The 15,709-nt window shown below is 36.4% G+C and overlaps 2 protein-coding genes across 2 annotated transcripts in view; both read left to right on the top strand.

Moving 5' to 3' along the window:
• Positions 1 to 1,328: 1,328 nt before the first annotated feature.
• adat1 (adenosine deaminase tRNA specific 1) lies at positions 1,329 to 14,781 on the top strand. Its single transcript, XM_028448312.1, is given in 13 exon segments — positions 1,329 to 1,574; positions 2,112 to 2,180; positions 4,489 to 4,543; positions 4,664 to 4,794; positions 8,303 to 8,514; positions 8,517 to 8,708; positions 8,711 to 8,746; positions 8,748 to 8,869; positions 9,064 to 9,206; positions 10,547 to 10,646; positions 11,152 to 11,238; positions 13,000 to 13,006; positions 14,620 to 14,781. Coding segments are annotated over 13 exon segments (1,458 nt in total). The 5' UTR covers positions 1,329 to 1,432.
• The window catches only part of tmem231 (transmembrane protein 231), a 41,131-nt gene continuing 40,159 nt past the window's right edge, over positions 14,738 to 15,709 (top strand). Inside the window, exon 1 of the mRNA XM_028448792.1 lies at positions 14,738 to 14,843. Coding sequence (XP_028304593.1) covers positions 14,804 to 14,843 — 40 coding nt within the window. The 5' untranslated portion in view covers positions 14,738 to 14,803. The remainder of the gene's footprint in view (positions 14,844 to 15,709) is intronic.

Genomic DNA, 15,709 nt, shown 5'->3' with positions numbered 1-15,709 from the left:
GGAAATGTACAATACAATATAATTTACCTTCTTGTTGATCAGTCATTTAGGAGAGGTTAAGGCATGTGTCAAACTCGAGGCTCTGGGACCATATCTGGCCCTTTAGAGCCTCCAGTGTAGCCCGTAGGATAAAGTAAAAATTACAGAGAAAACACTAATCATTATGTAATTTACAGAATAATTCAGTTGTAGATCATATCTCAATCCCACCAAATTCATTGAAACTCCACAATATTTGCAGGGGCTTGCAATTTGCCAAGATTTTATCATGGGACTGTAGAAATTTAAAATATTGCAAATTGTGCAATGAACTCTAGTTTTTTTTTTTTTTTTTAAAAAAAGCACAACATTTTTTTACAAAATTCCTTTAAATTACACAAACAGTGACAAAATCAAGGAGTTTGGATATTGTCTGTGTCGGACATACTGTGTATTTACACATGCAAATGCAAACTAGATTTAAAAATCCGCTTTATATACATCACACCAGATTGTTATGGTTTGTTTTTATTTTTTTATATTCCTCTTGAGTTGAAACCCAGAGTATGTAAGTATGTCCAGAGTTAAAGTAAAATAAAATCATGTTTTTTTTTTTTTTTTTTTTTTTTTTTGTTTCTTTCGCTTTACAAAAATATTGTCTCGTTATTACACGGCCATTATCGTCTATCGTATCATGAACTTAGTGTATTGTCCTCCCACCCCGAGCATTAAATGTAACCGTTATCGAAAAAGGTAAAAAAAAAAATTGTGACTATTCTGTTTCATAACTGATTTAAAAAAATTACATAAAATGTGTATCATATATTTTAGAATAGTAATAATTATGCTCAAGCTGATTCTGTGAAGGTTTCCCATAAAAAAAATTAAATACAGAAAAATCACTTCAATCAAAAATAATATATATCTATTTTCAATCAAAGAAAAAAAGTGGGTTTTTTTTGGTTTTTTTGCGTTCAAACTGTTTTTTTTTCTTTGAAAATATTTTTTTTTATTACATTTTTGTTTCAATTGAAACGTTCTAATTGTATGATTGAATAATAAAGACCCAAATGTGCTACCCATAATATGGCCCAAAAACAAAAATACTTTCTATCAAAGAAAAAAAAAATATATTTTTTTTTATTGATTAATAAATACACAAATCTAACTCCATGCTGTCCTAACATACCTAACTGTCTCACCTCACTTGCATTTATTTATTTTTTTTTAAATCAGAAAAATGCAATCATTGCGTTGCGCCTTGAGGAATCTAATCTAATCTGGTGCTCGACGCTCCGACACAGTGAGTGGCGGTAATGCACCTTTAAGGATTTTGACGATCGCCAATAAACACCACAGAAGAAGAAGATGAAGCGTTAGCAATACTGAAACACTAGCGGCAGATTTAAATACTTTTATCCGCCTTGTTTCCTCCGTAACTCCGCTGAGAGTCATGGTGGACGCGGATGAAGTTGCCCGGTTGTGCTACGAGCGGTTCAGGTCGTTACCGCGGAGAGGAAAGCCTGAGGCGGGCAGAGAGTGGACCCTGCTGGCTGCTGTGCTCAAAGTTACCCGCGACGGTGACCCGAGTTCAGGTTCGACAGACAGCATAAATGTCAGAAAACCTAAGTTTTAATTGTTGTAATTTGATGTTTGTGTTTTATGAAGTTCTGTTTTTATGATAAATACCAAAAGATATATTTACTAAAATACAAATGTACAGGCAAACAATGCTGTTATGGAGATATACATTGTGTTTGTGCAATGATTGAATTGTGCATTGATCAACAAATAAATGCATGTAGAGAGTCCATAATCAGGCCTATAGACCATTGGTTCTCAGACCGGGGTCTGAGGAACACCTGGGGTCCTCGAGCCGTTGTTTGTGGTCTGTAAAATAATAATTAAAAATAAATTTAAAAAAATTCATATATATATATATATATACTTTACACACAACATATTATTCTTCTTGTCCAAATGTAGCCAGATTCATATTTCAGATTCCCGTATGCAATGTGAAAAAAAGGTTATTTATTAATTAATCTAGTGTAAAAATAAAATCAACATAATTTTGACTAGATAAGTAGAAGTGAGATGTGATACGAACTTTGATCTGTTTCTCTCTACAGCTGAGATGGAGGTCGTCTCCATGGGAACCGGGACCAAATGTATTGGACGGACGGCGATGAGTCCAAGTGGTACGTAGTCCCATCAATGTCATCAGTGCTTGAATAATAACTAAATAAGTAGTGTATTTGTACATCTAAAGCTACTGATGACCTCAGCTTAACTCATTAAACACAAAGGAGGCTTTTTCTTCTTATTTGAGTCTTTAAATTCTCCTTGTGTCATGTACAGAGTAGAATTATTATTAATATGAATTTCATAATAATTTTTTGCTAAGAGTGTCTCATTAATTTGAGATTAAAATATATTTTTTTCTTTTTACACATTTCATTCAAAGTTCTGCATATAACATTAAGTTCTAAAATTTATTTAAAGGAGCATAGGGCAGGATCTAGAAATCAGACTCCATAGCAACACCACAGTGGTTAGTGTAGCCATCAGCCAAGCCACCACGGGAACGCGCATCAGCTGTTTGTTTACCACGGAGCACAGCTGATACTAGAGGATGGATACCCGACCGAAGCTCCGACAGGACCCAACGGCACCGGGAGGGTCGGGTTTGGACAGATATTTAGAACTGGTGTTAAAGTTCAGTCACATGGTGTCATTTGCACTGCAGCGTTCTTTCTTTCCTGCTGCAGTTGCTGTAGCACTGAGGAGTGCAGCTTTAACTGAAACAGTGATAGCAGTGATCCACGGTGCAGGGAGAATGTAGCAGAGGAGGGCAATTAATACACTGCTGAAACATTCCTTTTTCTGCACATAACATGGATTATCCTCATCTTTGATACATGGTTTATGTAAATAGATTCGATGGATCTCTTGCATGGACTGCGTTGGTTTGAGTTTCACTTTAGTTTGTTGCTTGTGCGCTGATCTGATGTTGACATTAACAGTTGTTTGTTAATAAAATCGGTGCTTACCACTAAAACACACGTAAATTTGTCATTTCTTTGAGAAAAAAATGAGGTTTTCACTGTCTGGTCGAACTCGGATGAGAAAATGTGGCCCAATCCACATTCTATCTGTGACACGATTATTATTTATTTACTCTCAGTTTATGTAACTGTTTACTGCAAGACCTGCGCACATGCCTCTGCATTCATCTGTGGAACCAAACAGTAGTTTAGTCTACTGTGCTAGTCTTCTTTCAGTCTTCAAACCGTCTTCTTTTTTATTTCTGGGTTATTGGGACACCTCTCCAAGCCTTCGAGAACGCTCACCAGCGTCTTCTGACTTCATGTCTGTAGAACTGCGCGGGGAAATCAGACCCAGAACAGCAGTACCAAATGTAACACACAATCTGTTCAAGGCAATAGGGAGAAATGTGTGTTTACTCATTCTCTTTAGTTTAGAGCGCTTCATCACCCATTAGCATTAAAAGACTTAAAATTTACTGTATGTTTATTTTTATTTTACAAAGCCTGCCCAATGCTCCTTTATGAGAATAATCTCTTTTTCAAAATAGTCCTGGAAGCAGTTTACCATTAGACCATCACTGCCACCATTATTGTCATCTGATAAAACCATTCTCACCAAAGACTCAGTCTCCTTATAATTAAATAAAATATTTCATCTAGCGTTGGGGTCAATTATAAATGTAATGGCATAATTGATGATTAATTACAATTATGGCATAATTGTAATTGTAATTTAAACAATCCGTTGCTGTCATTATTGTAATCACATTGTAATTGACTTTGTAATTGCCATGAAAATTCTATACAAATTGTCAATTATAATTTAACGCTAAGCTGGGGAACCGTGTTACAGTTCTACACATGTGTAGTTAACAGTTATTAAAATAAGTTTCATATCAAGCTTTCCCACATTTTAACATTTAATAATCTATATCAATCTAGGGGTATACTGACACAAATATTAAAACCTATATTTTCAATGATTAGAAGCCTAACAAGGTAACCAAAAGATAGGAAATAAATAAGATGATAGATATTTGATTTTAGTGTATTTTACAGCTGATTTAGGAGCTTTATCATAATAGATGCTAACAGAAAGCTAACACAAGAGGAAGGTTCACTTTTATGAGGTTTATTTTATTTATTAGTTTATTTAATACAGACCGTATACATTAATATCAATACAGAAAATGTACCAGATTTATCCAGACAGCTATTTTTCATCAGTCGTCCCAGTTCCTTATTTTAGGCTCAGTAATTGTAATTAAGTGTAATTGAACTTCAGTAATTGACTGCCTGAGGATAAAAATAATTGTAATTTAATTGTAATTGGAAAAAATGCTGGTTACTGTTATTGTAATTGAGTTGTAATTGAACATGGATAATTGAAAAATGTAATTGACCCCAATCCTGATTTCACTCTAGGCTATAACTTGGTTGTTCTGTGTTGTCAATGCAGGTGATGTCTTGAATGACAGCCATGCTGAAGTCATTGCCAGGAGGGGGTGTGTAAGGTAGGTGTGCGTGCATCCGTCCGTCCTTCCTTCCTTCCTTCCTTCGTTCCTTCCGTCCGTCCTCCAGGATGTGGTGATGATGCTCCATGGGGATAATGGAGCTTCATTGTGTATCTGCAGGTATCTGATCCAGGAGCTTCATGAGGCAGTTAGCAGTCGCAGTAGCTGTGTGTTTAGTCCTGCTGACCAGGAAGGGAAGTGGAAGCTTCATACAGGAGTTTCTTTCATCTTCTTCACCAGCCACACTCCCTGTGAGTACCTCACTTCATCTTTAGATGTCCATCCCTTTATCACCTGTAACAATCATAATAATAATAATTCTAATAATAATAATGCACTGGACTTATATTGCGCCTTATTTTGATCACTCGAAGCGCTTTACATGGCATTATTCTTTCACTCCACATTTAGTGGGGGTAAGCTATTATTGTTGCCACAGCTGCCCTGGGGGAAACTGACAGAAGCGAGGCTGCCATAGTGTGCCATTGGCCCCTCCCACCACCACCAACACTCATTCACTCACACTACATTCATAGGAATACAACTATTTAACATGTGAAAGAGGAAAAAGTGCAATAACTATTTTCAAGCTCAAATAAAAATTACAAAAATGTTCAGTTAAATTTTTCAATGTAACAATGGGGAAAGTGCAATAAACTAATTTAGATATTTTTAAAAATAGAGAAATGTGCAATAACATCATTTGGGCATCGTGGAAATGAATTTAACTTTTTTTATGCAGGACAAACAGGAAAAACTATGTAATACTTATTGATTATTAATTAAAATTAATTAGGTGACCAATATCTGCTGAAGATCCTTCTAGCAGCTGGAAAGTAAGATGAGAATTATGGATGATATTCTGGAGATGGAAAGACTTACTTTTAAATAAAAAATGAAGGAAGATGCTTTGATAAAAACTGGGGAAAATAGTTGGAATACAAAAACAAGAAAGATTAAAGGGGACATATGCAATTTTTCACCCATCTCTATTTGTTCTAAGAACCCCAAAAACATAGTATTTAAGGTTTATTTTCCAAACTCGCCTGTTTTCCAGAGTTTTATCCTCTGAAAAGTTCACTTTCGTGTCTATAGACGCCTCACTCACTTCGCTCTTTTACAGGGTGATCAGTGATCACCAAAGCAATTTTATTTTGGCTATCCACCACACTGTTGTTATTGTTTTCAGCCAAAAACTGCACATTACAGTAAACCACAAGCTAATTAAGCGGCTATTGTTTTTGTGAGTCCGTCTCAGCGCTTAGGGTCTCACAGCAGAAGCAGCAGCAGCGGCAGTCATTCAAACTCTCAGCGAAGTGTTGAGCTGCTAAGTCACTTTCTCCTCATTCCATTGCTCTTCTAACTACAGGAATAGTGCAATAGCGTGATAATTAATTTATTTTCTCCAAACTGCTGCATTGCATTGTGTCACAAATACGTCAGATCAGCAATACGAAGGCAATATAAACAGGTTCGCCAATGCGCCGAACCGCAAGAGTGGAGTACACCTCTGCATGAACAAATAGTGCTTACACGACAGTGTGTTGTTCACTGTGGAGGCGCGGTAGATTCGGGGTTACCGCAGAGGAAAGTTCTGTGTTTAGTTTCACCGGTAGTCGTTACTCCTTCGCTAGCGAGAAAATAATGGCAGACTTTAGCAAAAGTTTCATCAGGTTGGGGGTGGAGTTACCAGTGGAGGGGAGGGGTATTTCTTTCCCGATTTGAACTTGTGACGTCACAAATCTGGAAAATTTAAATTGGAGCAATTTCTGTGTTGTAAAACTTACAAAGACCACAAAAAAACGACTGGATGGATTTATTTCACATTTTGTGTGGTGGACAAGTTACCTCATGATCAAAAAACTGCAAAGTACATTTTTCATAATATGTACTGTTTTAAGGAAACAAACTTTTAAGAAATATTGTCTTGATTTATGTTTCTTTTAGTTTAATTAGTTCCTTTTCATTTCATAATTTTTTTTTGTGGAAACAATAAGTGTACTGACAAAACCAAAATAATAATAAGGCGCACTAGCAATTAATGGGTCTGACTGGGTCTATTTTCATACATAAGGCGCACCGGTTTGTTATGATTATTATTATTATTATTATTATTATTAATAAGACACGTTAAGCGAAACAAAATAGTCAGATAAGTCAAACTTTATTCAACTCATTAACAATAATTCTCAACATTGTTCAGGTTTAACACATAAAATATAGAACATTACGCTCACTTTTTCAGTTCAGTATGTTGAAGCACAGTACAGGTACATATCACTCCACGAGGCGCCTGACTACGGAGCCCTAAAGCGCCAAAATCCATCAAGCAGTGCAGCTTCATAGTTTGCCAAATTTGTGTACTAAAACATTTTGACATATTAATTTCATACATAAGGCACACCTGATTATAAGGCGCACTGTCGATTTTTGAGAAAATTAAAGGATTTTAAGTGCGCCTTATAGTCCGAAAAATACGGTATACAAATTTGCATTGCTGCAACAATGCCGAAAAAGGATCGCCTACTCCTTTGGCTGTTATGTGTTTATTGTCAAAGAACACAAGTTTGTTTACAGAGAACCATCAGCATTACATTCAGTCATTACATTTAACAAATAGTTATTCAAAGCCAGAGTTACAGACATTGTGAAGGGCAAGACTCGAACCTTGGTGGTTGCTTGAAGGAAAGTAGAAGCAGGCTCTGATCACACTGAGCTAAAGTCTGAGGGAAAAAAAAATCATATTTGTGGAAGCAAACTAAGAAGTAAATGCTAAGGATTCCCACTAAAGTTATAATTATAAGAAGAGATTGTAGCAACAATTTAAGTTATAAATTGTGGATGTAGCTGCAGAATTAAAGCTTTAACAGCAGTTTTCCTTAAGCAACAGCTGTCATACTCTTGCAGGCCTAATCAAGCACTCTAAGGATTGCAAAAGCAGTCTAATAAAACCTTAAATTACATTAAAACTAAGTGAGTTAGCATTTTACAAATTAGATATTATAATTGTTACTAAGCAGCAGAACATTTTGATCATTAAATTGTGTAAATCAGTTAAAATGTACATATAACATGACAAATAGGGTCAATTAAAAAATTCATATGCATTTTTTGTCAGAGTGCAACCTTTACAAACAACTTAGAATTGTAGATTGACAGTGTGAAATTGTGTCTCTGAGTTAATAACTGAGATATAGCAATGTACAGTAAATGCATAAAACCTAATATTACATTAAAAGTGTAGATGTTTGCATCTCACAAATTAGATATTGTCACTAAGCAGTGGAACATTTTGACATTTGAATGGTGTTGATAGGTTAAGCTTTGGCAGAGTAATAGCAGGCCAAAATATGAACAGAAGAAAAAAAAGTGGATCTTAAAAGTGGGAATGCTTTGCATTCCCACTTAAGCTTTAATTTTGAGATTCTGGCCATATTTAGTTACAACCTGTACTTTTACTGTTTTGTATTATTTATTTTCATTTAGTCTCCTGTCATAAATATAGAATCTGAAGTACTGCCGCATTAAGACGTAACTTATTTATTAAATTTTGATTTTAATTTGAGTTATGCCCGTGGTGTTCAACCTTTAGGTTCATTTCAGTGACATCCTGGTTATGCACTGAGATCATTTTCCTGTGATCTTCTCCTACACTTTAGCACAGGTTTATAATACATCTAAAATACACAAAACTACATTTATATCCTCAACTGAAAAGTTGAAAATGATGGATTTTATTTATGAATGTATTTGTTGTAGGTGGTGATGCCTCCATTATCCCTATGACTGGCAGCCACTCCCAGCCCTGCCCTCCTGTCATATCTGTACACAGCTGTGAAAGGGCCAATAAAAGAAGAAAAGTTGAGGATCAAAGTGAAGAAGAAAAGCCAAAGAGGCACCGGTTGGAGGGAGAAGAGACGGATGGAAACCAACACGAGCCCCCCACTTTAGAGACTAATGTGACAGAACATCAGTGGAAACTGTCTCACCAGTGGTTGAGATCAAATCTGCAGACTGGAGTCACAACCCAACCGATGATGTCCACAGAACTGGAGCTAAGTGTGTCCCGGGGGGGCCAGCAGACCCTCAGCAGCCTGGGGTCAGATACCACAGCACTGGGGTTCTTCGGGTGAAACCAGGCCGAGGAGAGCCCACTCTGTCCCTGTCCTGTCCTGCAGTGACAAACTGTCCCGATGGGGAGTTTTTGGGCTTTCAGGGCGCACTACTCTCTCATTACCTGCAGGAGGCGCTGTACTTCAGCACCGTGGTGATTGGGAAGTGTCCCTACAGCCACGAGGTGATGCTCAGAGCTTTGGTCTCCAGGTGAGGAGTTGCCAAGAAAGTTCAGATTTCTTTCATTTACCTCTTTTATTTCTGGCCAACGACTGCCAATAGGTGGAAAGTTATTTCAATCTACTTTCTTTTTTGCAAAGGCAAACAAAAAAGAACAAATTTATTTTTACTTTGTTAAAAATCCAAGATATCAAACTGAATGCTTCTCTTTCTCACACATCAGGTGTTCTGGGTGTCACGGACCTCCCCGCCGGTTTTTCTGTCCGTCCTCCAGAACTGTTGCAGTCCAGCCTGGAGTTCTCCTTCAGCCAGACTCAGACTGAACTCCAGCACCAGGCTGGACAGGGACGCGTATCCCCCTGTGGAGCATGTACGAGCACTTTATCAACAAGGTTTGAAGGAATGACAGTCTAGAGGAGAACGGTGACCATAGAGTAAACGGCAAAAATATGACTTTTCTGACAACATGAAATACACATATACTACCAATCATAAGTTTGGACACATCCTCTTATTTCAATTCAGTGAGAAGGTGTGTCCAAACTTTTGAAAGGTAGTGTACATACAGTACATGTTGAATAACTAATGAAGTCAAAAGTGTGTCATTTAAGGTGAAGAAATTTAAGAACTGTTGTCTAAATATTACATTTTGGCAGCTCTATTTTCAAAGATTATCATGTTGTCCTGGAATTCTATAATAAAAATATTTACAAAAAATGTAAAATTAAATCCAGGCTTTAAAAACATCCAACATGAACAGGCTTAGTTTTTTCATCCTGTGAAGCTTTTTTATTATTTATATGTATTATTATTTGTAAGCCTCGTGCACCAAAATTATTGCATGGTTGGGTTATGGTGGGTTAGTGGTTAGCATGTCCGCCTCACAGCAAGTAGGTCCTGGGTTCAAGCCCTGGGGTAGGTCCTTTCTATGTGGAGTTTGCATGTTCTCCACGTGGGTTTCCTCCGGCTTCTCCGGCCTCCTCTCACAATTCAAAAACATGACCTGTGAGGTTGATTGGAATCTATAAATTGCCCGTAGGAGTGAATGTGAGTGTGAGTGGTTGTCTGTTTGTGTTGCCCTGTGATGGACTGGTACCCTGTTCAGGGTGACCTCTACCCACCCGCACACTACCCCCCGGCCCCGCCCCCCCCCCGCCTTGTGCCCAGCGTGAGACCCCCGTGACCTTGAAATACGACAATCGGGTCTGAAAATGGATCATTGCATGGTAACACAAGTACCACAAAATAATATGTTCAGTATTCCCTCTGAATATCTGAAGGGCTCGATTGGCTAACATTTATTTTTGTTCCCAAAATTTCAAAATAAAAGAAAACATCTATTTTTTTTTTTATGTTTTGAAATGTGACTGCATCAGACAATAAATAATTTTTAAAAGTAATTGTGAGTTATTAGTCATTTAGTGTAAAAATGTATTTATGAACTAATTGCACCATTCTGTCCAGAATAAAGCAGCTGGACTACAGTCAAAAATCACCCTCTATCCCTCATTTTAATGCAAAATTTGAAATTCAGCAGCTTTTCTTGACCTGGTTTACAAACCTCAGTCCATCCATTTACTTGCATGTGATTTGCAGATAAAATATTCTTTTTGATGAGTCGACGTCATAATAAAGTGGATGGTAGTTGTGCTTGAATGTGAGATTTTACAGTTTTGTCTAGTTTTACTAAATGTTGCGTTTGTGTCTCAGCCATCAGCTGGTGTAAAGTGACCAATCAGCCACTGGATGTCACAGCTAACGGCTACAAACATGGAGTCACCAAGAAGGCCCTGGGGACGCCAGCAGCCAGGTAGAGCAGCTAGTGGGGATAAAACCAGCTGTATTCTGACTGTTTACACTGACAGTGGACATGTCAGGACTGTCAATCATGTTTTTAACAAAAAACCCATTTAATTGCGCTAACATATGCATAGCACATAAACGCCCAGTCATTAGGTGTCAGGTATTAAACTACCTCTCTCCTCAATGCATTTTAGCTGGAAGTTGATTTCACTTTATTTTCAGAGAACATATTGGGCACTTTTATAGATGTGTGTGGTTGCTTTTTTAAGAATTTAACAGAATCAGAATCTGTTGTAGAAGCAAAAGTTAAACTTTTTTTGAAAAATATAATCGCAAGTTTAAAAAATAAATTAAATAAATCGTATTTCACACCATTTTGTACTCGTAAAGGTGAAATTTGTAATTAATATCGCGATATACAGGGTTGTATCGGGATATATCGCGTTGTGAGATGTGAACCGTATCGTCAGATTCATGGCAATGCACACCCCTAATCAGGAGTTGTGCTTCTTGTCTCTTCTGTGCAAACTGGAGCTGTTTCATGCCTTCTTGTCTCTGGTATCCTCCACCAAACCCTCTGCACTTCCCAAAACCCTCAGGTAACAAAAGGCTCTTTCATTCATTACCTCACTGTCCATCTGTATTCTGTTCAGGAATTCTCCACAAACCACATCTGAATAACCCCTCAAGGAACAAAACTCAAACTTTTAAAGCGTAGGATGGCATTTTTAATCTGAATATCCAGAGAAACAAACTTATTGAAAATGATGTTATGCAGTGTTGATGTTACAGGAGGGACAAAGCTTTAAATGGTGCCTGATACCTTCCTTTAAACACACCTCATTTAGTCAAATTGTGCCTTAACAGCTCTTATTGTTTGTGACCTGATTTGTGTAGTTTTCTGTAGATGATGTTTCAAAGAGGCTTGGGTGTCACTTGTCTAGATTAGACAATAAAATGTGTGTACATGTGAGTGTGTGCCCGTGAAAAGAGATTTAATACTGTGTTACCTGAGAGCGTGGAAAGTCTGAGCACTATTTTACTGTTTAGTTTTAAACAAAAGTAGTCAGGTCATATAGGTTTGTTTACTGAAATCTGTGGAAAATTTAGTTATCTGTTATACAAAACATTAATTTTATTGGATGCATTATATGCATTAGATAACTTTTTTTATTTTTACTTTTTAAAATAAATTTAATTTGATTCTTATTTTTTCCTCACACAGGAATTACATTTGATCTGCTTTTTCAATATCATGACTTGTTCCATCGTTTCACAAAAAAAATATTTTTTTATTAGTTTACAAAGATGCTAGGCTTGCTACAAAAATCCTGTAAAAATGAAGTGAAAAAGGATTGTTAATATTCAATTAATTCATTTTCAAAAGATTGTATATTTCTGTTACGGAATAGAATTTTTTTTTCGGTTTTTGAATTGAATAGTTTTCCTAAAGAGCAGGACTTTCATCTGACCTTATGAGAACATATCAAATGTCATTACTTAAAAATAAATGTTTTCTTCTTAGATTTTATCATTTTGATTAGCAACATCCCACTGAAACGTGCAACATGTGTATTTTTTTGTCCTCTTCTGCTCTCAGAAAACTTTAGAAACAATTCAAGGTTTATGGAAAAGATTGTTTTAGAAATAAATGTATTAAAGGACAATAAAACGCATCACTTTTTCATGTAGGATTAAAATTATTCATGTTTTAAACATGAATGGACTCATCATGTGCTCAGTTTAAATTGTTTTCATCGTACATCAAAACTTTATGAAGTCAGTCAAAGACTAGAGATTGGAGGTTATAAACAAACAAGCACAAAGATTTAAGTATGTGCAGCGGTGTAAGTCAGTACAAGGTCCAAGAAACAACACACACACACACATAGAGAAAACACACAACACACTGACTGTGGTTATTATTGAGGCCTGGAAAGGGGAAAACAGAAGTCTTTCTGTTCATCAGCATTTCAGCAGAGAACTTGATCTAGTAGCGGGCACACACACACACACACACACACACACACACCACACACCACACACACACACACACACACAGACACAGCTCGGGAGGACAATGACAGTATTTTCTGAAGCGACTCCAGTTTATCTGATAAGGAGGCAGCAGAGAACATCTTGTTTTGTCTCCAGCTGATGGAACAATTCCCTTTATCTGCTCCACCTTTTTAGAAATGTTCTCTTCTATTGACCTACTTTTTAATTTGCAGGCTATCGATAGCAGACATTTAAACGCACAGAGGTGGTAATCAGATATTTAGACATATAAATCTGATCTGTTGAGAGAATTAAAGCCTCCAATTATGCTCCTTCTACCTTCCCACCTTCTCTGTTTTCAGGTGCATTGTCCTGCCAGATAGGCAATAAAAATAAGGAATTATGATGTGTTTTTTTTTTACAAATATTTTGTTTTCTGCATTCAATTCAACATTGTAATCTTAAACTGTTCTATTACTATTATTACTGTAAATGTCACAAGTAACGCACTGTAATAAATGATTACGGAACAGCAGGGACAATGTTTGAGTCAATCCAAACTCTTTGTTTAAAAAAAAAAAAAACTAGTGCAATACCTTTATTTAACCTTCACAGCAGAGGTTCCTGACCTTTTTTCGGTAGCGGTGTGCCAAAATAACAATACTATGATATATCACGATATTTCAGTTTGTTGTACGTATTCAGTCGCTGGTTCCAAATATCGATTTTCTTTTTTATTTATTTTTTTATTTATTTTTTATCATTGCAACATACAAGACATGACGAAAGCTATATATATATATACACACACACGATACACAGAGATAATACAGTACAATGAGACAATTGGTGAGGAGTATTTATTATTGGTATTGTATTTTATTATTGTGTGTGTGTGTGTGTTGGTTTTTCTACCCTGGTGGGGTCCACCTCCTGAAATATCACTCACGCCGTGGGGACCGATTTTAAAATTAAGGTTTCAAGTGATTTGTGTGTTCCCTTAAATTTTTCATGATTTTAGAAGTTAAAATCAGATCTGTATGACCTTCAGAAAGGGTGGATCCCATCAGACACCATTCTGTCATTGGTCCTCACGGGGTGATAAAAACGGGTATGTGTGTGTGTCTGTGTCTGTGTGTGTGTGTGTGTGCAGTATCCACTTTGTTTTACTTGGCTGTCATTCATGTGAAATTGATTGGCAATGTTTTGTAATTCCTGTGAAATGGATTCAGTGCAGTCAATAAGTTTTGAATTTCTTCAGTGACACAGATATTGTAATGTATCATAGATGAAATTTCTTGCAATATATTGATTATCGCGGAATCGCTGGATCATGATGTTATCGTTATCGTGGGCAAAAATATTGTGGTAGGATCGTATCGCGAGGTAACTGGTGATACCCAGCCCTATTTTTCTGGTTGTGACCCCATTTTGATATTACAAATGTCCGGCGACCCCAGCAACATTTTTTGAATGAATTAGTTTTTGATCATTTTTATTAAAGGTGTGTTACAAATACAGAGTAGCCAGGATTAGTGCGCTTTATTTTTTTGTATTTTGTAAAGTGACTTTGAGTGGCAAAAAGAGCGCTATATGAAATTGTTGCATTATTGTTATTTTATTTTCATCTCAAATTTTTTGTATACTGCATTTTATTTGAACTAGATTTATATTTGAGAAGGTTTAAGTAAGGGATACAGTTATTATTTGATATTTATTGTGTGTGATGTGTATTTGAAAAATAATAATAATTAAAAAAAAAAAAAAAAAATCCTCTTTTTTTTCTTTTCTTTTTTTTTTCACCAATTACTAGACATTTCCCCACATGGGGTCCCGGCCCCAAGGTTGAAAAACACTACTTTAAAGTTTTGCTCTTTTGATAAACACTCACGGAAACTTCACTCTTATTTTGAATAAGGTTTTTATATGATTTTTGACGACCTGAAGAACATGTTTTTTTTTCTACTTCCTTTTCTGATCAGGATGTTGGAGCTAAAAACGTACTTGGACTACAAACAAGCCTCACAGTCATATCAGCAGGCCTGGCTGCAGCTGCAGAGTCAGGTTTTCCCTTTATGGCCACGCAGCGACAGAAACCTCCTCCTCTTTCACTGAAAACTCACCCAACCCACCAAAAATACTGACTCGTTCCTATGTTCAACTTTGATGACGACTATTGAAAACTCTCACGTTTTTACCAAATACAGTAAGTAAAGATTGTCTCACTAATTAAACATCACATTTCGGAACAGATTTTTCCTTAATAAGCCAGCACTTTGATTCCTACCTCGTGGTGTGTGTGTGTGTGTGTGCGTGCGCGCGTGCGTGTGACAGCAGAACACTTGGCTTTTTATTTATTGTCAGTGACACATTAGATCTTTCCTTTTTTTGTATGTTATGACATTTACTTTGACATGACTTTCTTTACTTGACATTTTAATAATTTGCTCCAGACGTGTCAAAACCACAGCATGTAGCGCAATGCAAACTTATACAAAAGGAAAAAAGAAAATAAATAAAAAATATTTTGTAGTGTATATACACAGTGTATATATATATGTATATATATATATATATATATATATATATATATATATATAGAACCCCTTATCAATAGTTTCTCTAAATCAAATCTATATTTGAGTATGTATCCAGTACATGTATAGAATAAAAACTATAACCAATGTACACACACCAGTCTATATATGCATACTTTTATATATGTATACATACACATAGGAATAAATGTACAACCCCTATATCTCGTATAACATGTCAGAAAATTTTTTTTTTCTTATATTCTTGGGCCACATTGAGTCATAACATAATTTAATGCCTCCAAACAAAAGGGGATTTGTTTCTCGTCTGAACCACGTGGCGAGTCAACCCTGGTCTCATGGCTGCTCGTTCCTGGTGTATTGTGTGTTGATCACAGGTCAGAAGCTTTGTGAGGTCAGTGTGTGTTAGTCCATCCCTGTCTGTCTCGGAATTACTCATAAATATGTGGAAACAGTTACACGTCGATTCTCTTACTCAACAAGGCGGCCCTTCATGGATTCTGGATCAATGCAG

The sequence above is a fragment of the Gouania willdenowi genome, chromosome 6 (genome assembly GCF_900634775.1).
Source record: "Gouania willdenowi chromosome 6, fGouWil2.1, whole genome shotgun sequence".
NCBI lineage: Eukaryota > Metazoa > Chordata > Actinopteri > Blenniiformes > Gobiesocidae > Gouania > Gouania willdenowi.
The sequence above is the reverse complement of the archived record's forward strand: the minus strand, read 5'-3'. Positions and strand labels throughout refer to the sequence as shown.